General features: G+C 38.6%; 1 protein-coding gene across 1 annotated transcript; it reads left to right on the forward strand.

Annotated features, from left to right (window-relative positions):
* Window positions 1–2,618: 2,618 nt before the first annotated feature.
* On the forward strand, window positions 2,619–21,514 carry vsig10 (V-set and immunoglobulin domain containing 10). Its single transcript, XM_088336942.1, has 9 exons — window positions 2,619–2,803; window positions 5,919–6,215; window positions 12,094–12,432; window positions 15,911–16,192; window positions 16,263–16,547; window positions 17,702–17,812; window positions 19,362–19,374; window positions 19,463–19,569; window positions 19,634–21,514. Exons 1-9 carry the CDS (start codon window positions 2,758–2,760, stop codon window positions 19,675–19,677), a joined length of 1,524 nt encoding a protein of 507 aa, XP_088193068.1. The 5' UTR covers window positions 2,619–2,757; the 3' UTR covers window positions 19,678–21,514.
* Window positions 21,515–23,252: the final 1,738 nt, after the last annotated feature.

Raw genomic sequence — 23,252 nt, forward strand, 5'->3', positions numbered from 1 at the left:
TACTAGAGAAATACCACGAAAATACTACAAAACTACGGTATCAAACTCAATGCCTAAAAACAAGAACTTAATATATCATTTTGTTTTCATTCTGATAAGAAAAAATATAGAAATACTACAAAAATACAACTTAACTAATATTAACAAATACTAGAGTAATACTACTATGGAAATACTTTTTAAAATCCTACTACAGAAATACCACGAAAGTACTACAACACTAAATACTTTATCAAACTCAACGCCTAAAAACAAAGACTTAATATATTATTTGTCTTCATTCTGATAAGAAAAAAATATAGAAATACTACAAAAAAAACAACTTAACTCATATTAAAAAGGACTAGAAATACTTTAAAAAATCCTACTACAAAAATACCACAATAATACTACAAAGCTAAATACTGTATCAAACTCAATTCCTAAAAACAAGAACTTAATATATCATTTTGTCTTCATTCTGATATGAAAAAAATATAGAAATACTACAAATATACAAATAAACTCATATTAAAAATACTAGAGTAATATTACTATGGAAATACTTTTTAAAATCCTACTACAGAAATACCACGAAAATACTACAAAACTAAATATTGTCTCAAACTCAATGCCTAAAAACAAAGACTTAATATATTATTTGTCTTCATTCTGATGAGAAAAAAATATAGAAATACCACAAAAACACAACTAAACTCATTAAAAATACGATAGTAATACTACTATCGAAATACTTTTAAAAATTCTACTACAGAAATACCACAAAAATACTACATAACTAAACACTGTATCAAACTCAATGCCTAAAAACAAGAACTTAATATATCATTTTGTCTTCATTCTGATAAGAAAAACAGAAATACTACAAAAATACTTTCACTGTAATACTATGATACAAAACTACTATTGCATAAATACAATTCAAGCAAAATTAATAATACTATTAACGTAATACTACGATACAAAACTACTATTACAGAAATACAACTCAAGCAATATTAAAAATACTTGAGAAATACTACAAAGATACTCCTCGGCCGAGTCACACCAAAGACTTATAACATTGGTAAATGGCGGCGCCCTCTGTTGGCTGCGGCTGCATCGGCTCGCTACAACGGGTCAGGTGTATCGACATTTCGTTCTGTGTACATTGTTACACAGAATGACAATACAAAGGAAATTATTATTATTAAAATCATTTTTAAAAAATACTGCTACGGAAATACTACAAAGTGTTTAAAATCGGGGACCTAATATATTTATTTTGCTGGTTTCTCTTTCCACCTCTGCTCAAATTCAACCCAAGCAATCCCCAAAATTATAGCATTTTTCAAACTCGTTTTCTTGATAAAGGACAAGATAGGCTTAAAATATCAAAAAACGAGTGCTAAAATATAAAAAACAAAAAAAGAGAACCCGCAGTGTCAGAAATAGTCATCTCCTGTCCGTTTTATCCCAAACAGCGCTCTCGCTCGACTAGTGTCACTTGCGGCATAGAGGCGGAGTCTGTGGTGGCTCCGGTGTATTACGGTGAGAGTATGTTATTATGGAAGCCCAAAAGTGCCATAATTCATATTCAAAAAAGGAACATTCAATCGATAAAAACAGACTTTTAAAATAAAAAACCTTTAGTCAAACATTTGCATCAAAATGTTATCATAATTGAATTTGACATAATTCACACTTTGTTTTTTTTGTCATTGATATCAATTTATCCTGCATTGTGTTCTGCAGACAGCCGGGACAATTTAGAGAAAGTGAAATAAAGTGAAGCAGCACGGCGGCGCAGTGGTTAACGCATGTGCGGCACAGTTCAAGTCATGGGAACCTCCTGTCGTGGGTTCAAATCCAGCTCCAGACTTCCTGTGCGGAGTTTGTATGTTCTCCCCGTGCTTGCGTGGGTTTCCTCCGGGCACTCCGGTTTCCTCCCACGTTCCAAAAACATGCATTTCAGGTGAATTGGCCGGTCCAAATTGCCCCTAGGTGTGAATGAGCGAGCGAGTTGTCTGTCCCCGTGTGCCCTGCGATTGGCTGCAACCAGTTCAGGGTGTCCCCTGCCCACTGCCCGATGATTGCTGGGATGGGCTCCAGCACCCCGCGACCCTACTGAGGATAAGCGGTGCAGCTAATGAGATGAGAGATGAGATGAGAAATAAAGTGAAATCAAAAAAATGTTATTAACCAGCGAGACACTCTGGTTGCTCAGCAACAGGGTTGGGTAGGATTACTTTAACTGGATTACTTTCCATTACTTTTGGATTACTCCGATACCAAATATGCTCATAAAAGACAAAAGAAACTAAATAGGAATCAAATGACTCCATTTTGTGCAGGCTTGGGGAGTAACGGAATACATGGAACGGCAAAAATGATGTTGGCAAGCTGTTTGGATTCAAAGAGATCAAAGCCAGGAGAGAAAGCTTACCACGTGTTGTGAGTCCTCATCTTAGTCATCAAAATCTCTTAGCGTTTTCTTAAAGGACCCCTCAAACGACACAATCTACCTTTAAAGTAGATTCCAAGAGAAAGTAAAATAACGTCCGGGGCGTGGCCATACCTGCAAAAGGGGCGCGGCTTATTGACGTCAAAGAGGACGCCCCCTTCCCGCGAGCGCACCTGACTTCCGCCTTTTTCCACTCGTCCGACTGGTCAAACTGGGAAGAGCTGGCTTCGCTAGTTTGGCCGATCGGGTTCACCACCGCGGTTCTGGAAGAGTTTTGGTACCGGACGCGTAGAGGAAGAAGGCAAGTGCGGCTAATGTCACTGAAGACGACGTGGCTTCTCGCCTGCGTGCTAGCTACAGGTGAGTTTTTCGGCGTCTTGTTTTATGGCCATGGGAGTTCCGTCTGTTTTTTAGAGAAGCGGCTCTTTTGGCTTGGCTCACAAATGAAAGAGTCGGCTTATTCAAGTAACTCTTTGTGATCATGTAATACGGAAGTATAGTAGAATAGCATTTATTGTTTGAATATAAAGTCAACTTTTACTTCATCTAAACTTTCAAAAGACGAAACTCATATTGGTTCAGTCCCAAGTGCCTTCAAATAGAGAGGGGCAGAGAGAGTGAGAAAGAATGAAAGAGAGAAAGACAAAAAGAAAGGGAGAGCAAAAGATGGTGAGAAAAAGAGAGGACGAGAGATAAAGAAGGAGAAAACGAGAGAAATATAGAGCGAGAGAGTCAGAAAGAATGAAAGAGAGAGAGACAAAAAGACAGAGAAAAAGATGGTGAAAACAAGAAGGGGAGAGATAAAGAAGGAGAAAATGAGAGGAATATAGAGGGAGAGAGTCGGAAAGAATGAAATAAAGAGGGGAAAATAGTGAGAAAAAGAGGGGGGAGAGATAAAGAAAGAGAAAACGACAGAAATATATAGAGAGAAAGAAAAAGATAGTGAGTGAGAAAGAGAGGGCAGAGAGAGATAAAGAAAAAAGAATGAGAGAAATATAGAGAAAGAAAAAGATAAGTGAGAAAGAGAGAAATATAAAGAATGAGAGAGCAAAAGAGATTGAGAGAACAAACTAGGGAGTAGAGGGCAGAGGCAAAGAAAGGGAACGACATGGTAAGTGAGACAAAGAGAGGGAGAGAGACTGAAAGGGACAAAAAGTCAAATCTAGAGAAAAAAAAGGGAGGGAGAGAAAGGCAAAGACAGAAAGAGAAAGAGAGAACTTTAAAGAGAACAGTGAGCAAAAGAGAGACAAGGAGGGGAGCAAAAACATAGAGAGACAAATACAGAGAAAGAGAGGGTGAAAAAATAGACAGGGACAAAGAAAGAAATCTAATTAAAGGAAGAGAAAGAAACAGACAGAAATATCAAGAGAGAGAGAGACAGAAAGGGACAAAAACTGAAGGAGAGAAAGAGAGAAAGAGACAAAGATAGTTAAAGAGAAAAATAAAGACAGTGAGAGTGAAAGAGAGACAAGTAGAGAAAGAGAGAACAAAGGGAGAAGGAAAAGATAGACAGGGACAAAGAGAAAGAGATCCAATTAAAGGGAGAGAAAGAGAAAGAAACAGACTGAGAAATATTCGAGAGAGAGATAGAGAGAGAGAAAGAGAAAAAAAGCGAAATATGGAGCGTAAGAGAGAGCAAGAGAGAGGCAAAGACAGAAAGAGACAAAGATAGAGAAAGTTAAAGAGAAAAATAAAGACAGTGAGAGTGAAAGAGACAAGTAAAGAAAGAGAGAACAAAAGGAGAATAAAAAGATAGACAGGGAGAAAGAGAAAGAGATCTAATTAAAGGGGGAGAAAGAGAGAGAAACAGACTGAAAAATATCGGTCGAGAGAGAGAGAGAGAGAGAGAGACCGAAAGAGACAAAAAGTGAAATATGGAGAGTGAGAAAGAGACAAAGATAGAGAAAGTTAAAGAGAAAAAGGAGACAAGTAGACAAAGGGAGAAGAAAATGATAGACAGGGACAAAGAAAGAGATCTAAGTAAAGGGAGAGAAAGAGAAAGAAACAGACGGAGAAATACCGAGAAAGAGAGACCAAAAAGTGAAATATGGAGAGGAAGAAAGAGAGAGCAAGAGAGAGGCAAAGACAGAAAGAGTCAAAGAGAAAAATAAAGACAGTGAGAGCGAAAGAGAGACAAGTAGGGAAAGAGAAAACAAAGGGAGAAGAAAATGATAGACAAAGAAAAAGAACTAATTAAAAGGAGAGAAAGAGAAAGAAACAGACTGAGAAATATCAAGAGAGAAAGAGAGGGAAAGGGACGAAAAGTGAAGTAGAGAAAGAGAGAGACAAAGACAGAAAGAGACAAAGATAGAGAAAGTTAAAGAGAAAAATAAAGACAGTGAGAGTGAAAAAGAGAAGTAGAGAAAGAGAGAAGAAAGGGAGAAGAAAAAGAAAGAAAGAAAGAGGCAAAAAGAGATTTAATTTAGAGAGAGAGAGAGAGAGAGAGAGAAAGAGCGAGAGAGAGCATTTGGAAGGGAGCCAACTCCCGTTCACCTTCAAGAGCACATGTGTCAAACGGGCGGCCCGCGGGCCAGATCAGGCCCGCTAAGGGATTGAATCCGGCCCGCGAGACAAAGCTGAGGGAAGCGCAAGAGAAAAACGAGCTGCAGGTTGAAATATGTCCACTTGATTCTGCCAAAGCCAGGCGCCTCTCACAAACGCTGTACTTGCATGTCTTTCTTTCTCTCTCTCTCTTTCACTCTCTCTCATCCTCCCTTTTTCTCTCACCTTCAATCTCTCTCTTTCACTCGCTCTGTCTCTCTTTTTCTTTCTTTGTTCCTCTTCTTCTCTTTTTCTATCTGTGTCTTTCTACCTTCTTTGGCTCTCCCTTCCTTTTTTCCTTTTCTCTGTCTTTTCTCTCTCTCTCTCTTGCATCAACCTGCTCTTACTCCCCTTCTCTCTTTCTCTCCTTCTCTCTTTCTCTCCTTCTCTCTTTTTATTCCTGTTTGGATTTCTTTTCCTCTCTCTTTCTTTCCCCCCTCTCTCACTATTTCTCTTTTGTTTAACATTCTCTGTCTCACGTTCTCCTTTATCTCTCTCTCGCTTTATCCCTTTCTCTCTTTCTTTGTCCCACCCTCCCTCTTGTTCTCTCCCTCTCTTTCTCTTATTTTTTTCTCTCTTCGTCTTTCTCCTCAATTTACTAGTCTTTCTTTCTTTCTCTTTTTCTTTCTTTTGTTGTTTCTTCTTTCTTTCTCTTTTTCTTTCTTTTGTTGTTTCTTTTTTCTTTCTTTCTCTTTTTCTTTCTGTCTTTCTTTCTCTCCATATTTTCTTTTCATTCTTCCTTTTTTCTTTCTTTCTTTCTTTCTTTCCTTTACATTCTTCCTACCTCATTAGTCCGGCCCCTGAGAGAATGTTTGTTCTATGGTGTGGCCCCCGAGTTCAAATGAGTTTGACACCCCTGTTCAAGAGCCTCTGCTCATCGAGCCGTTTCTTTTACGAACGACACTCGACTACCTACTCATTTAGTGTTCCGCAGCAGCGGGCGCTGGGGGTTCGGACGAGCCGTCGGAGGTGACCGCCGCCCCCGGCGACGTGCTGCTGCTTCCCTGCTACTCGGAGGGGGACGCCGCTCTCTCTGCCTCCCGGACTCGCTGGAGCAAGGACGGGGAAGAGCTGGCCCCCTCCCGCGAGGAGGAGGCACCGCTGAGGCTGCGCGGTGACGGAAGCCTCCACTTCCGGGGCGTGGCGGAGGGCGACCAGGGCCTGTACGTCTGCGAGACCCAACTTCCGGGTAACGTCACCTGGCGCGCGGCGACGCTGCTGCGATTGGCTAGTAAGTCCATGGCCACGCCTATTTCATTACTCACTAAGATTTATTTCTACGGAGTACCCAAACGGACAAAATTAAAAATACACAGAAAATAAATACCATTTATAAGATTAAATACAAATTAAAAACATAAACGGAGATATAATGGACGATTTAGAAAATATTCAAATACATGAATAAGTAGATGAGTTAAAAACCAATACAGAACAACAAAACAGAAATAAAATCAACAATCTATATAATGTGTACATCTCTAAATAAATACAACAATACAATTGAAAATATAAACAATAATGTAGAAATTGATGCGAAAAAAAATAATCAGCACATACAACAAAAAATAGAAATAAAATCTACAATCTAGAAAATATTCTGACGTGAAAATAAATGGAAATAGAAATGCTAAACAATACCAGACAAAGTTCAAGATGAAAAATTGGTAAAGGAAAAAAAACAAAATTAAACACAACAAAAATAAAGAAATCTTTGAAAAATGACTAGTTAAGTCAAGTCATGTGTATTTGAGACGCCATCAATAGTAATATTTATTACACCCAAAATAAAGAAAAACATACTACTACAGAAATATTAATAAACTACTAAATAATTCTGCAAACATACTATTATGAAAATACTACAGAAATACTACAAAAATACTAGTACAGTAATACTACAATACAAATGCACTACTACAGAAATATGACAAAACTGCCTAGATACACAAAAACACTACAAAAATACTATGATAAAAATACTAAAAAAAAAAACATAAATACTACAAAAATACCACTACAGTAATACTAAAATACAAACATTCTGTACTACTACAGAAAAATCACAAAACTACTAAATCAATACTACAAGTCAAGTCAAATACTAATAAAATACTACAGAAATACTCAAAAAATACCACTACAGTAATACTATAATAAAACATGCAATACTACTACAGAAATATTTCAGAACTATTAAATTAGTACTACAAAATACTATGATGAAAAACTAATAAAATACTACAGAAATACTACAAAAATACCACTACAGTAATACTAAAATACAAACATTCTGTACTACTACAGAAATATTACAAAACTACTAAATTAATACTACAAGTCAAGTCAAATACTAATAAAATACTACAAAAATACTCCAAAAATACCACTACAGTAATACTATAATAAAAACATACTATACTACTACAGAAATATTACAAAACTAATAAATTAATACTACAAAATACTATGATGAAAATACTAAAAAAATACTACAGAAATACTCCAAAAATACCACTACAGTAATACTAAAATACAAACATTCTGTACTACTACAGAAATATTACAAAACTACTAAATTAATACTACAAGTCAAGTCAAATACTAATAAAATACTACAGAAATACTCCAAAATTACCACTACAGTAATACTATAATAAAAACATACTATACTACTACAGAAATATTACAAAACTAATAAATTCATACTACAAAATACTATGATGAAAATACTAAAAAAATACTACAGAAATACTACAAAATTAACACTACAATAATACTAAAATACAAACATTCTGTACTACTAGAGAAATATTACAAAACTACTAAATCAATACCACAAGTCAAGTCAAATTCTAATAAAATACTACAGAAATACTCAAAAAATACCACTACAGTAATACTATAATAAAACATGCAATACTACTACAGAAATATTACAGAACTATTAAATTAATACTACAAAATACTATGATGAAAAACTAATAAAATACTACAGAAATACTACAAAAATACCACTACAGTAATACTAAAATACAAATATTCTGTACTACTACAGAAAAATCACAAAACTACTAAATCAATACTACAAGTCAAGTCAAATACTAATAAAATACTACAGAAATACTCAAAAAATACCACTACAGTAATACTATAATAAAACATGCAATACTACTACAGAAATATTACAGAACTATTAAATTAATACTACAAAATACTATGATGAAAAACTAAAAAAATACTACGGAAATACTACAAAAATACCACTACAGTAATACTAAAATACAAACATTCTGTACTACTACAGAAAAATCACAAAACTACTAAATTAATACTACAAGTCAAGTCAAATACTAATAAAATACTACAGAAATGCTCCAAAAATACCACTACAGTAATACTATAATAAAAACATACTATACTACTACAGAAATATTACAAAACTAATAAATTAATACTACAAAATACTATGATGAAAATACTAAAAAAATACTACAGAAATACTCCAAAAATACCACTACAGTAATACTATAATAAAAACGTACTATACTACTACAGAAATATTACAAAAATACTAAATTAATACTACAAAATATTATGATGAAAATACTAATAAAGTACTACATAAATACTCCAAAAACACCACTACAGTAATACTATAATAAAAACATACTATACTACTACAGAAATATTACAGAACTACTTAATTAATACTACAAAATACTATGATGAAAAACTAAAAATATACTACAGAAATACTCCAAAAATACCACTACAGTTATACTATAATAAAACATACTATACTACTACAGAAATATTACAAAAATACTAAATTATTACTACAAAATACTATGATAAAAATACTAAAAGAAAAATAACAGAAATACAACAAAAATACCACTACAGTAATACTATAATAAAAACATACTTTACTACGACAGAAATATTACAAAAATACTAAATTAATACTACAAAATACTATAATGAAAATACTAAAAAAAAAACAGAAATACTACAAAAATACCACTACAGTAATACTAAAATACAAACATTCTGTACTACTACAGAAAAATCACAAAACTACTAAATTAATACTACAAGTCAAGTCAAATACTAATAAAATACCACAGAAATACTCCAAAAATACCACTACAGTAATACTATAATAAAAACATACTATACTAATACAGAAATATTACAAAAATACTAAATGAATACTACAAAATACTATGATGAAAATACTAAAAAAATACAACAAAAATACCACTACAGTAATACTATAATAAAAACATACTATACTACGACAGAAATATTACAAAACGACTAAATTTATACTACAAAATACTATGATGAAAATACTAAAAGAAAATACTGCAGAAATAACACAAGAACACCACTACAGTAATACTATAATAAAAACATACTATACTACTACAGAAATATTACAAAACTAATAAATTAATACTACAAAATACTATGATGAAAATACTAAAAAAATACTACAGAAATACTCCAAAAATACCACTACAGTAATACTATAATAAAAACATACTATACTAATACAGAAATATTACAAAAATACTAAATTAATACTACAAAATACTATGAGGAAAATACTAAAAAAAATACAAGAAAAATACCACTACAGTAATACTATAATAAAAACATACTATACTAAGACAGAAATATTACAAAACGACTAAATTTATACTACAAAATACTATGATGAAAATACTAATAAACTACTACAGTAATATTCCCAAAATACCACTACAGTAATACTATAATAAAAACATACTATACTACTACAGAAATATTACAAAAATACTAAATGAATACTACAAAATACTATGATGAAAATACTAAAAAAATACAACAAAAATACCACTACAGTAATACTATAATAAAAACATACTATACTACGACAGAAATATTACAAAACGACTAAATTTATACTACAAAATACTATGATGAAAATACTAAAAAAAAATACAACAAAAATACCACTACAGTAATACTATAATAAAAACATACTATACTACAGAAATATGACAAAACGACTAAATTAATACTACAAAATACTATGATGAAAATACTAAAGAAAATACAACAAAAATACCACTACAGTAATACTATAATAAAAACATACTATACTACGACAAAAATATGACAAAACGACTAAATTAATACTACAAAATACAATGATGAAAATACTAAAAAAAATACCACTACAGTAATACTATAATAAAACGGACTATACTACTACAGAAATATTACAAAACGACTAAATTAATACTACAAAATACTATGATGAAAATACTAAAAAATGCTACAGAAATACCACAAGAACACCACTCCAATGATACTATAATACAAACATACTGCACTACTACAAAAAATATTACAAAACTTTGAAAAAAAATTCCTTGGTTTTTATAATTTCATGGATTTTATTCTTATATATATATATGAAACTCAAACCCTAGATCCTAACCCTGTTTCAAACCATAACCCTATCTCTAAACCTATTTCAAACCCAACATTCTGTTCAAAACCCTGATCTGGAGCACAAACCCTAGATCCTAACCCTAAACCTAGACCTTCTAGCTGTAACCCTAGTCCTAAACCTAAGTTCAGTTTAATACCCTAATAAGGAGCCTAAATCGTGGTTCCTAAGCCTAGCTCCAGTCCTAATTTAGACCCCTAAATCAGTTTAAAACCCTTATTTGAAGCCTAAGCCCTAGCTTATAACCATAGCATAGCACCTAACCTAAGAAACATGGCAACCATTTCAAGCATTTACAAGTGCTTCACCTACAATGCAAGCATGCGACCTTAAAAACACATTAATATTTAAGCTATTTAAGGATTTCAAACACCCTATACCACAGGTAACAAACAGGCGGCCCTCAGAGAAGCGCAAGAGAAAAACGAGCTGCAGGTTGAAATATGGCAACTTGATGTTGCCAAAGCCAGGTGCCTCACACAAAGACCCTGTACTTGTATTTCTTTCTCTTTCTCTCTCTTTTCCACCCCTTTTCTCCCACTCTCTGTCTCTTTCACTCTCTGTGTCTCTCTTTTTCTCTTCCTTTGTTGCTCTTTGTCTCTTTCTCTCTCTGTCTTTTTTAACTTATTTTGCTGTAACTTCCTTTTTTCCTTTTCTTTCTTTTCTTTTTCTCTCTTCCTACCCTTTCCGCTTTCTTTTCTCTTTTCTCTCCTTCTGTCTTTCTATTTCTCTTTAGATTTCTTTCTTCCTCTACCTTTCTTTCTCCCTCTCACAACTTTTTATATTTTGTTTCCCCCTCTCTCTCTCTCTCTCTCTCTCTCTTTTTCCACCCCTTTTCTCCCACTCTGTCTTTGTCTCTTTCTCTCTCCGTGTCTTTAACCTCTTTTGCTCTAACTTCCTCTATTCTTCTTCTCTCTTTTCTCTTTCTCTCTTTCTACCCTTTGCGCTTTCTTTTCTCTTTTCTCTCCTTCTGCCTTTCTATTTGTCTATGGATTTCTTTTCCCCCTCTCTCAGGACTTTTTATCTTTTGTTTCTCACGCTCTCTCCCTCTCTCTCTTTTTCTTTCTTTGTCCCGCCCTCTCTCCTTTTCCCTCCCTCTTTCTCTTATTTCTTTCTTTCTTTCTCTCTCTCTCTCTCTTCCACCCCTTTTCTCCCACTCTCTGTCTCTTTCACTCTCTGTGTCTCTCTTTTTCTCTTTCTTTGTTGCTCTTTGTATCTTTCTCTCTCTGTGTCTTTATAACTTCTTTTGCTCTAACTTCCTTTTTTCCGTTTCTCTTTCTCTCTTCCTACCCTTTGCGCTTTCTTTTCTCTTTCTGTCTTTCTATTTCTCTTGGGATTTCTTTCTTTCTCTCCCTTTTTTTCCCCCCTCTCTAGCGACTTTTATCTTTTGTTTCTCACGCTCTCTCCCTCTCTTTTTTTTTCTTTCGTTGTCCCGCCCTCTCTCCTTTTCTCTTATTTCTTTATCTCTCTTTTTCTTTCTCTTGAATCTACTCGTCCGGCCCCCGACAGAATGTTTGTTCTATCGTGTGGCCCCCGAGTTCAAATGAGTTTGACGCCCCTGCACTATACGAACCCCGAATCCTGACACTGTCTCCCCCCTCAGGCGGTCCTGAGAATGCGTCCGTGTCCATCGTTCCGTCCACGACGCTGTCCAACGGCACGCTAGTTGTCCACCGCGGCGCTAGCGTGTCCTTCCACTGCGCCGCCGCCTCCTACCCGTCACAAAGCCTCACCTGGACCTTTGTGGGCGGGGCCAACGCCGACTCCGCCCTGGCGGGCTCCACCCAAGGCGGCACCGTCCTGGCGGCGTCCGCCAGCGCCCCCTGGCTGGACTGGAGGTTAAAGGACATCCGGGCGGAGTCGCAGGGCGTCTACAGCTGCCTCGCCAACAACACGCTAACGCACGTCGTGGCTAACGCTAGCGCGCAACTTCTCGTATACTGTGAGGAAACAAATTCAAACTGAGAAGAATTAGAATGTATACAAACAGGGTTGGGTAGGGTTACTTTTACTTGATTACTTTCAATGACTTTTGGATTACTCCGATACCAAATATGCCAATAAAAGACAAAAGAAACTAAATAGGAATAAAATGACTAAATTTCGTGCAGGCTTGGGGAGGAACGGTATACATGGAACGGCAAAAACCAGCCTTAAAGTCACACCTTAAGTCACAGGTGTCAAGCAGGCGGCCCGCGGGCCGGATCAGGCCCGCTAAGGGATTGAATCCGGCCCGCGAGACAAGACTCAGAGAAGCGCAAGAGAAAAACAAGCTGCAGGTTGAAATATGTCCACTTGATGTTGCCAAACCCAGGTGCCTCTCACAAGGACACTGTACTTGTATTTATGTCTCTCTTTCTCTTTCTCTTTCTTTTCCACCCCTTTTCTCCCACTCTGTCTCTGTCTCTTTCACTCTGTGTCTCTTTTTCTCTCTCCCTTGGTTGCTCTTTGTTTCTTTCACTCTCTGTGTCTCTCTTTTTCTCTCCCTTTGTTGCTCTTTGTCTCTCACTCTCTGTGTCTCTCTTTTTCTCTCCCTGTTGCTCTTTGTCTCTTTCACTCTCTGTGTCTCTCTTTTTCTCTGCCTTTGTTGCTCTTTGTCTCTTTCACTCTCTGTGCCTTTTAACCTCTTTTGCTCTAACATCCTGTTTTCCTTTTCTCTTTCTCTCTCTCTGTCTCTTTTTCTCTTCGTACCCTTTGTGCTTTCTTTTCTCTTTTCTCTCCTTCTGTCTTTCTATTTCTCTTTTTTTTCCTCTCCCTTTCTTACCCCCTATATCACGACTTCTTTTTATCTCTTTTGTTTCTCACGCTCTCTCCCTCTCTGTTTCTTTGTCCCACCCTTTCTCTTCTTTTCTCTTTCTCTTATTTCTTTCTTTTTCTTTTTCTTTCTCTTGAATCTACTAGTCCGGCCCCCGACAGAATGTTTGTTCTATCGTGTGGCCCCCGAGTTCAAATGAGTTTGACACCCCTGCCTTAAGTGGACTGGGAGCCAGTGCAAGTTGGCCAATACAGGAGTAATATGCTCAAACTTTTTGGTCTTAGTCAAAAGTCTAGCTGCCGCACTCTGAACCAGCTACAAACTTTTTATGCTAGACATCGGGAGACCAGAAAGCAATACATTACAGTAATCGAGCCGAGAAGTAATAAACGCATGAAATAAAACCTCTGCATCCGTTTGGGACAGCATCGAACGAATCTTCGCAATATTACGGAGGTGGTAGATGAAATGAAATGAACTGCATTTCTATAGCGCTTTTCAAGTCAATGACTTCGCAAAGCGCTTTACAATGTGCTCCACATTTCCCAATAGCGGCCTTGCAGCCATGTAAGGCGCTAACCTGCTTATTAGGGGTATTAGGGGTTCAGTGTCTTACCCAAGGACACTTCGACATGTAACACAGACGAGCTGGGATTCGAACTGGGATCCCTTGATCCCGAGACGAGCGCTCTACCTCCTGAGCTATTGCTGGCCAATATAAATCCGAATAGCTCACCTAAGTTCTCTTGCAGCCATCTGTAGCGACCCTCTTTCTTGCACGACACAAGGTTTCACAGTCTCTGGGTTTATTGCCTGCATTCAGTAAACAAAACAATACAAAAGTCAGGGGCATCTGTTCACGACTGCAATTATCTTCAGCGCTTACAAATTCACTTAAGCAGACAACATGCGAGCACATTAATAATTAAACTTCCTTAATAACAATGAACATAACTTTCCCACGTACCTGCATTCAGTGAACAAAACAATACAAAAGTCAGGGGCATCTGTTCACGACTGCAATTATCTTCAGCGCTTACAAATTCACTTGAGCTACAGCAAGCGGACAACATGCGAGCACATTAATAATGAAACTTCCATAATAACAATGAACATAACTTTCCCACGTACCTGCATCCAGTAAACAAAACAATACAAAAATCAGGGGCATCTGTTCACGACTGTAATTATCTAAAATATTAAAGATACAAAAAAACGGGTCATCACTCAACAGGCCGCACCTCGTGGCGTGTTTGCATCAAAACACGTTGCGTCATCGTTTCAAGCCGTATTGCTTTACTTCTTATTTACTGCTTTTTTTTAATATACATCATTTAGCACAACTTATATATCTTTATATACAAAAATAATTTGCGAAAGCAGCTCATATGTCTAGCAAAATATGCATTTTTTTATACAACTGATATTGGGCACATTTTACCTTCAGCGCGATGCAAATGAGCTGAAGCTACGGCAAGCGCTGAAGCCCATAAAGTGCCAAACAAATATTAACAGTAATACAACAAAAACACAGATTTTGTGAGAATTCCAAAAAACATTCAAAACAATCCAATTTCAACTCTGTTACACATCACGTTCAATAATGATACGTACCGTATTTTCCGCACTATAAGGCGCACCTAAAAGCCTTTATTTTCTTCAAAAGCTGACCATGCGCCTTATAATACAGTGCGCCTTATATATGGATCAATATTAAGTCGCAAAGTCTTGCAACTAAGGCAAGCAGCCGCCGACTCGATTTTCCCCCGAAGGCCAAGTCGTCCGCGGTGTTTGCTGGGATTTATTTACCGGCGTTTCATTGGCTAACCAATGTGTTAATCATCATTTGAATCGATCGCTATTGGCTAAAGTTATTCGGAGGTCAAGGGGCGGATCCTTTTTATCATTTACAGGCTGGCATTGGCTTAAACGGCAAAACAAAGCCTGCAATTGGACGAAAAAGATTCATGTGTATAGCATGTGGTTGACGGCATACAGAAAGCAGTTTTTACTATACTGTATTTGTAAATATTTTATTCTCCTGGATTTACAAAATTCGCGGATATAAGAGGACCACGGCTGCACATTATTATGAACACAACGACTTCGGTGAGCTACTCTGGCTATATATTTTCCCAGTATCTTGTTTCAGACTGAACTCGATGTTTCTGTGATAAGCGGCGCAGATAATGGATGGAATGGAGTGTCTATTTTTAAATTCAACTCAATTCCAAGTGTTTATTGTCATATGCACGGTAAAGTTGCGAGCGAAAAAGAAAATAGAAACTAAGGAATGGTTGGCATTTCTTGAATCCCAAGACTTTAACCTTCCGAATGATGGAACGCGATGTTCTCGACACGTATTTGCGTCTTTGCAAGCTTTGGGAATATTAAGGGGGTAATAAAATGGACTGAACCATCTGACTGTTTTGTCCACGTTCCTATTGTAGTGCCTTATAATCCGGTGCGCCTTATGTATGTCAAAAATAGGACCAAAAACGATTTTTTCGGGGTGCGCCCTATAACCCGGTGCGCCTTATAGTGCGGAAAATACGGTAACCATGGTCTTCTTACAATTGTGAGTGTAGTAAATCCAGGAGAGTATTTGTCTGTATGTACATTGTTACTTTTATTTCAGCATAAAGTTTTTTTTTTGTGGGCGCAGACGTTTCCGAGCGACACCCCGAGTGCTCTTGGCTGCAGTCTCCGGACCCCACCCAAGTCCGCTTCAGTTGCGCCTGGCCCGGCTGCTACCCACACCCCGACCTCAAATGGACTCTGGACCAGGCCGAGAGCGGGTCGGACCGGGTGCTAGCTTCGGACGTGACCTCCGTCCTGCAGGTGGCGCTCAACCGTTCCTCGCTCGTCGGCGGGAAAACCTTGAGGTGCGCGGCGCAACACTCGGCGCTAGCAGCCGGACGGGAAGCCGCTTGCTCCTTTCAGCTGGGTAAAATTATCTCGCCGCACTAGCGCCACCGACTGGTTGTTTTCGGTAAGGAACCGCCATTTCGTCACAGAGGCGCCGTTTCCGGAAGTTTCCCCGTTGGCGTGGGCGCGAAATGGCGGCAACGCGACGCTGCGGTGCACCGAGGCCGCGTCGGTGCCGCCCGCCCGCACCGGCTGGAGGCGGGGCTCGCAAGAGGCGGAGCTAAAGCCCGGCTCCAAGTACAGCTTAAGCCGGGACGGCGCCACCTACGTGCTGACCATCGCTAACATTAGCCGGGACGACGGCGGCGCGTACGTTTGCCGAAGCGAGAACGCGCTAGGGGTGCGCCGGGCAGAGGTTTACCTCAGCGTCACGGGTGAGTGCCACGCCTCTTTCTCGGGGTTTGTAAGAGCGCTTGAAATCCTTGAGAATGTTTGAATGTTAATTTTGTGCTTTCGAGGTTTGAAAAGTGCTGGAATTTTGCGAGAAGCACTGTATTTTCACGACTATAAGGCGCACCGGGTTATAGGGCGCATCCCCCCAAAATACTTTTTGGTCCTATATTTTCCATACATAAAGCGCACCGGATTATAAGGCGCTACAATGGGAACGTCGACAAAACAGTCAGCTAGTTCAGTCCAACTTATTACCCCCGGATGCGGTGTCCGTACGATGTCACTCAAATGCATCGTTCCAAATATCATTCGGAAGGTTAAAGTCTTGGGATTCAAGAAATGCCAACCATTCCTTAGTTTCTATTTTCTTTTTCGCTGGTAACCGTGTGGACAGCAAAGTAAGAATTTTATTGTGCAGGGAAACGGGGTTCTTTACTGTGCATATAACAATAAACACTTTGAATGGAATTGAGTTTCAAAATAGACTTATCACAGAAACATCAAGATCGTTCTAAAACAAGATACCGGGAAAATAGAAAGCCACATTGCTCACCTAAGTTCTCTTGCAGCCATCACATTCAATAATGATACGTAACCATGGTCTTCTTACAACCGTGAGTGAAGTAAATCCAGGAAAGTCAAATATTTACAAATACAGAATAGTAAAAAATGTTTTCTCTATGCCGTAGTGCAACTCAACGTGTGATTCACATTCATCTTTTTCGGCCAATTGCAAGCTTTGTTTTGCCGTTTAAGCCAATGCCAGCCTGTAAATGATAAAAAGGATCCGCCCCTTGACCTCCGAATAACTTTAGCCAATAGCGATCGATTCAAATGATGATTGACACATTGGTTAGCCAATGAAACGCCGGTATACAAATCCCAGCACACACCGCGGACTACTCCATGTTCGGGGGAAAATCGAGTCGGCGGCTGCTTGCCTTAGTTGCAAGACTTTGCGACTTAATATTGATCCATATATAAGGCGCACTGTATTATAAGGTCAGCTTTTGAAAAAAATAAAGGCTTTTAGGTGCGCCTTATAGTGCGGAAAATACGGTACTTGTAAATGCTTGAAATGGTTTCCATATTTCTCGTCTAACAGCAGTGACTGCAGTTTTTATTCTGCCAGCAGATTGGAACGGCACAGGCGTGGCGATTGGCATCCTGGTCTCGGTGCTCATCGTGGTTTTGGCCTTCCTGGTGGCCAGGTTGATCTTCGCCGACAGACACCGCATCTGTATCGGTAAGTTTTTTGGCCTAAAAGGGAATGGGCGCACCTCGCACCCAGGATTGGGTAGGGTTACTTTAACTTGATTACTTTCAATGACTTTTGGATTACTCCAATACCAAATATGCTAATAAAAGACAAAAGAAACTAAATATAAATAAAATGACTCCATTTTGTGCAGGCTTGGGGAGTAACGGATTACATGGAACGGCAAAAAGCTGTTTGGATTGATTTTCATTTTGTTTCTGTCGCATTTTATGTTCGTTTTGCCGGAGATCAAAGAGATCAAAGCCGGGAGAGAAAGCTTACCACGTGTTGTGAGTCATCATTTTATTCATATTTAGTTTCTTTAGTCTTTTATTATCATATATCCAAAAGAAATTGAAAGTAATCCAGTTAAAGTAACCCTACCCAACCCTGGTGCTTTATCAGGTATGCCGTATGTGTGTGTAACTGAGACTGCGCACATCAGTATGGTGTGCCGTTGTTTTAAAAATACAGTTGAGAAAAAGTGTTGCTTATAAGCAAGCATCTTTTCTTCTGTGTTTAAATGTTAGACCTTGAACAAGACATTGAAGAGTATCACTAAGTGCTAATATGCAGGGTTGGGTAGGGTTACTTTAACTAGATTACTTTCAATGACTTTTGGATGACTCCAATACCAAATATGCTAATAAAAGACAAAAGAAACTAAATATGAATCAAATGACTCCATTTTGTGGAGGCTTGGGGAGTGACGGAATCCATGGAACGGCAAAAAGCTGTTTGGATTGATTTTCATTTTGTTTCTGTCGCATTTTATGTTATTTTTGCCGGAGATCAAAGCCAGGAGAGAAAGCTTACCACGTGTTGTGAGTCATCATTTGATTCATATTGAGTTTCTTTTGTCTTTTATTAGCATATTTGCTATTGGAGTCATCCAAAAGTCATTGAAAGTAATCCAGTTAAAGTAACCCTACCCAACACTGCTCACACCTCGTTCCAAATCCCCAAGGAGTTAACGCACCTCCAGGATACGGTTTTGAGAGTTTCTCATGCAAATTCATTCAACAGAATCCTCCCCGAACGTTAACACGCACACAGCTAAAATAATGCTAACACGGTTTTGGGTCAAACGACCACTCGCTTCAATGCTTCTTGTGTGAGCCTACTTTCATGTTTTGGTCCGTTAGAGCACAGGTGTCAAACAGGCGGCCCGCGGGCCAGATCAGGCACCGCTCGGAGAAGCGCAAGAGAAAAACGAGCTGCAAAAAACAAACATGATAGTAAGACACAAGATATGTTGGGACACTAACTATTGTAACTGACCGAAACATAAAGTAAGATATGTTGGGACATTAATAATTCCTAAATAAACAAAACATGAATGTTGGGCGCATGATATTTTGGCACACCACAAAACATGAAAGGAAGACACGGGATATGTAGGAACACTAACGACTTCTAACGGAAAAAAACATGAAAGTAAGACACCGTATTAGTTCACCCAACAACAGAACAAAACATGAAAGTAGGACAGCGCAGGACGACATCCACCCACAAATTCGCGGTATTTGTGTTTCAGGGCGACCTTTCAGGTGAGTCAACTCTCCCCAGTCGTTTCACCCAATCAGTGCCGGGGAAAAAGGAATGTGGGCGGAGTAAAGAGCGGCGGCCATTTTGTAGGTCCTGGGAAGGCGACACGCTAAGTTTGGTGGACTCGGACGATGAAATCTTCGGGGCCGTCCCTCGACTTCCTCCGGGATTGGACGCCGTCCGCCATTTACCGACTGGTATGACCAATCACGTGAGAGTTTGGGGGCGGGGCCTCATTAACGCCCATGTCCTTTCTTATAGGTGAGCTGTCGGACACCGGACACGCCCACCCGACCGCTTTATAGTAACAGACAAAATGAGAGGCGTGGCTAACAGTGTGGCCCCTCCCACAGTCACCTGGGATTGGCACAGCTCGTCAAAGAGGCGTGTCCAACAGGCAACCTCGCACTGATTGGACGAGCCAGACGCCAAAGTGGGCGGCGGCTTACGCGATTAGCCCCGCCTTCCCACCAACAGAGTACATTTGGAAAACTGGGCAGGGCAATCAGGGAATTTTTCATTTTAACTTTTTAATGTTTGCATAGAAATATTATGGGGATTGAAATGGCTAATTAGCTAAAGCGTTCCAAATCCCTGGCACCACAGATAAAAAACAATCAAAATACAGAATAATATATATTAAGTACTACTTATTTGAGTACACATAATTAATAACAAACGAATGTCAAGAAAAAAATGACGTTTGATGATTCACATTTCTTGATCTATTGAAGCTTCGTTTCCATGGTCATCAGGATTTTGCTTCTCCCCTTAGACATGTAGCCACAGTACATAAAACCACAGTTTTGTATTGCAATACAGTGGAACCTTCGCGGTTCCACTTTTGCGGGTTCAGAGCTTCGCGGGTCTAAAAAATAGACTTTACCTTCTCAATAAAAGCATTTATTGACTTGAGCAAGCGCGAGCTTATGTCAACTGAGGACACGGTGTGGACACTCATATTGTGAAGGGGAGGGGGAGGCCCTGACACAATGCTTCGTCATTGCCACTTCGCTCACCCCCGCTCCTTCAACTCCTCCCACCTCACCCCCTTCTTATGTGTTGACTTGAGCCATTGAGCTCGAGCTTATGTCAACTGAGGACACGGTGTGGACACTCTTATTGTGAAGGGGAGGGGGAGGCCCTGACACAATGCTTAGTCATTGCGGCTTCGCTCATCCCCCCTCCTTCAACTCCTCCCACCTCACCCCCCTTCTTATGTGGCGCTCGTCTATTATGTAGGAACTCGGCGACACGACGTAAGTATATTCTCTTTTGTCACATTTCATCTCAAGTTTGACTTTATTATACCAAAAGCCAGCGGTTGTTTGTACTACCGAAACACGGCTAATTGTGCATGGTTTCGTGTATTTGTCGTAAAAGCCGTTCCATGCCGCTAGCTAAAGTATGTTGTTATTGTCAGAAGGTAGCTCTTTCGCTTTCATTCAAATGAACACGGACCATTTTTTGAACTGTTGTTTCCCAAAACGCTTCACAAACACTCATCAGATATCACATTTTCACTGTTTTTATTTTAAATATGTAACCGGTAGTGTAAACAAGCGAAAAAAACTGCGATGGCTGCATGTGGTTGAGAGCGGTTCGGGTTCCTAGTGGTTTCGCTGCAGTCCTATTCCGTGTACATACAACATATTTTACAGGTTTTTTTTGTTATATCATGAATTTCACTCTCTCTCTCTCTCTACCCGTATTCTATATGGTGTACTGTATACAGGGGGGTATACTGTATACCTGTATATGTTTTCTTTAAGCATTTTTGAAGGGGCGCCGCTACTTTGCGGATTTTCAGTTTTCGCGGGTGGTCTCTGTCCCCATTAACTGCGATAACCGGGGGATTACTGTAATAATAAAATCCTTACCAAAGCACATGTCATTCTGAATCGATGTCAGGTTTTCAATGTAAATCTCTTGAATTTCTGTCTCAAGGTAATTAGCTTGTTTTTATATTCCTAAATATAAAAACAATGTTTCTCATACACACACACACATGAAGTCACGTTTCAATAATCAGTCTAATCGCATCTGTTGTACGTTTATCAATCTTGTATTCTTTTATTTTGAAGTCGTGTTCTTGTCCGTACTGATTCCTCTGACGTAAAAATAAACACTGCCCTGACTCCATCCAGAACGCACGTAAGTTTTTGTCTTCCACCATCGTGTAGAATTAAACTATATACATGTAGTTTATCTGAGCAAATATAGCCACTAAATAGTCTTAATAATGTCAATCCCTGACAATCGATAGGAGTGCAGGGTTTTAACTATTTATTTGGGTTTAAAATTTGGGTTTGGTGGTTGAGTCGGCCAGAAGATGGTGCTCAAAATCTCATCTCATCTCATTAGCCGTACCGCTTATCCTCATTAGGGTCGCGGGGGGGCTGGAGCCCATCCCAGCCATCTCCGGGCAGTAGGCAGGGGACACCCTGGACTGGTTGCCAGCCAATCGCAGGGCACACGGACGGGGACAGACAACTCACTCGCTCATTCACACCTAGGGACAATTTGGACCGGTCAATCCACCTGAAATGCATGTTTTTTGGAATGTGGGAGGAAACCGGAGTGCCCGGAGGAAACCCACGCAAACACGGGGAGAACATACAAACTCCGCACAGGAAGTCTGGAGCTGGATTTGAACCCACGCAGGAGGTTCCCATGACATGAACTGTGCCGCACAAGCGCTCAAAATCCCCCACCCGAATTAGGACCCAAAATGGTTTTTTGTCTCCAGTATCATTTATCATGAAGGAAGAAATACTCTGAACATCTTGTATTTTAGCTTTAAATAATTGATTTTGCAGTTCATTTATTTTGATCATGATTGATTAGTCCAGAGTAAGAACATATATATATATATATATATATATATATATATACACACAAATACACAGAAAAATCCACCTCACTGTGTGTTGACTCCATCATGCTTTTTACCGACTGGGAGGGTGGGAGAGAACCACAGACCGTCCAGGCTTTGTGTTTGCCATGCACCACTATTGTAAGTCCGGGGGCGGGAACCTATGGCTCGCGAGCCATATATTACTCTTTTCATGAGTACGAATAGTTCCGAGCAATGTTCCCTGTAATTTTCCAGGGGTCTGAGCGTTCACACAAAGTGGGTGAGCAACGCTTGAAACAACAGTGAGCAACCATAATCCCAAGTTTGGCAAGATAATTCATTATCAAACATGTCCAAAACTTGACATCAAGTTATATTTTACGGAGTTTCCGGCAATGTAAAATTATTTTTCTCTTTTGAATGAATTGACTCATGTACTATTGCAAAGGTTGTACGGCCTACAAACGTCATTTGTTCTTACAATTCTTTCACAAGATATCCATTTCTTTTTATTTCCTGATATATTTTGTCACATAATATTAACATTTTTGATGACTTATTTAGTAAGATACAGAACTGTATTTGATTACATTTTTTAGTGGAAGTACAATGTTGGTTCACTTGGAAATTATTTGAATGCAACACAAACTTTTTCTTCTTTTTTCCGTGTTTTTTTTCTACTTTTTTAAAAATTCCTTTAAAAAAAAGTCTCATTGTGTTTATTTTTTCCGAGTTGTTACTTTTTTCTTTTTGTTCTCCATTTACTTTTTTCCCATGTTTCTTTCTTTTCTTTTTTTTCTGGCTTTTTTTCTAAATTTGTCCTTCTTTTTTCTCTTCCTTTTGTCTCTTTTTTTCCCCAGCTTTTCCGTTTTGGTAATTTTTTCTTTTTTGTTCTATTCCCCCCTTCTTTTAAGTCATTTTGTGCATAATTTTACATCATATTTGGTCATGTTGGGATGAAAGAAGCAAAAACAACCCGAAGAGCCGTTTAAGGACCCGAAAGAGCCGGTTCCTTGTAGTGAG

The sequence above is a fragment of the Urocampus carinirostris genome, chromosome 5 (assembly GCF_059441175.1).
Source record: "Urocampus carinirostris isolate Australia breed hairy pipefish chromosome 5, RoL_Ucar_1.0, whole genome shotgun sequence".
In the NCBI taxonomy this organism is placed as follows: domain Eukaryota; kingdom Metazoa; phylum Chordata; class Actinopteri; order Syngnathiformes; family Syngnathidae; genus Urocampus; species Urocampus carinirostris.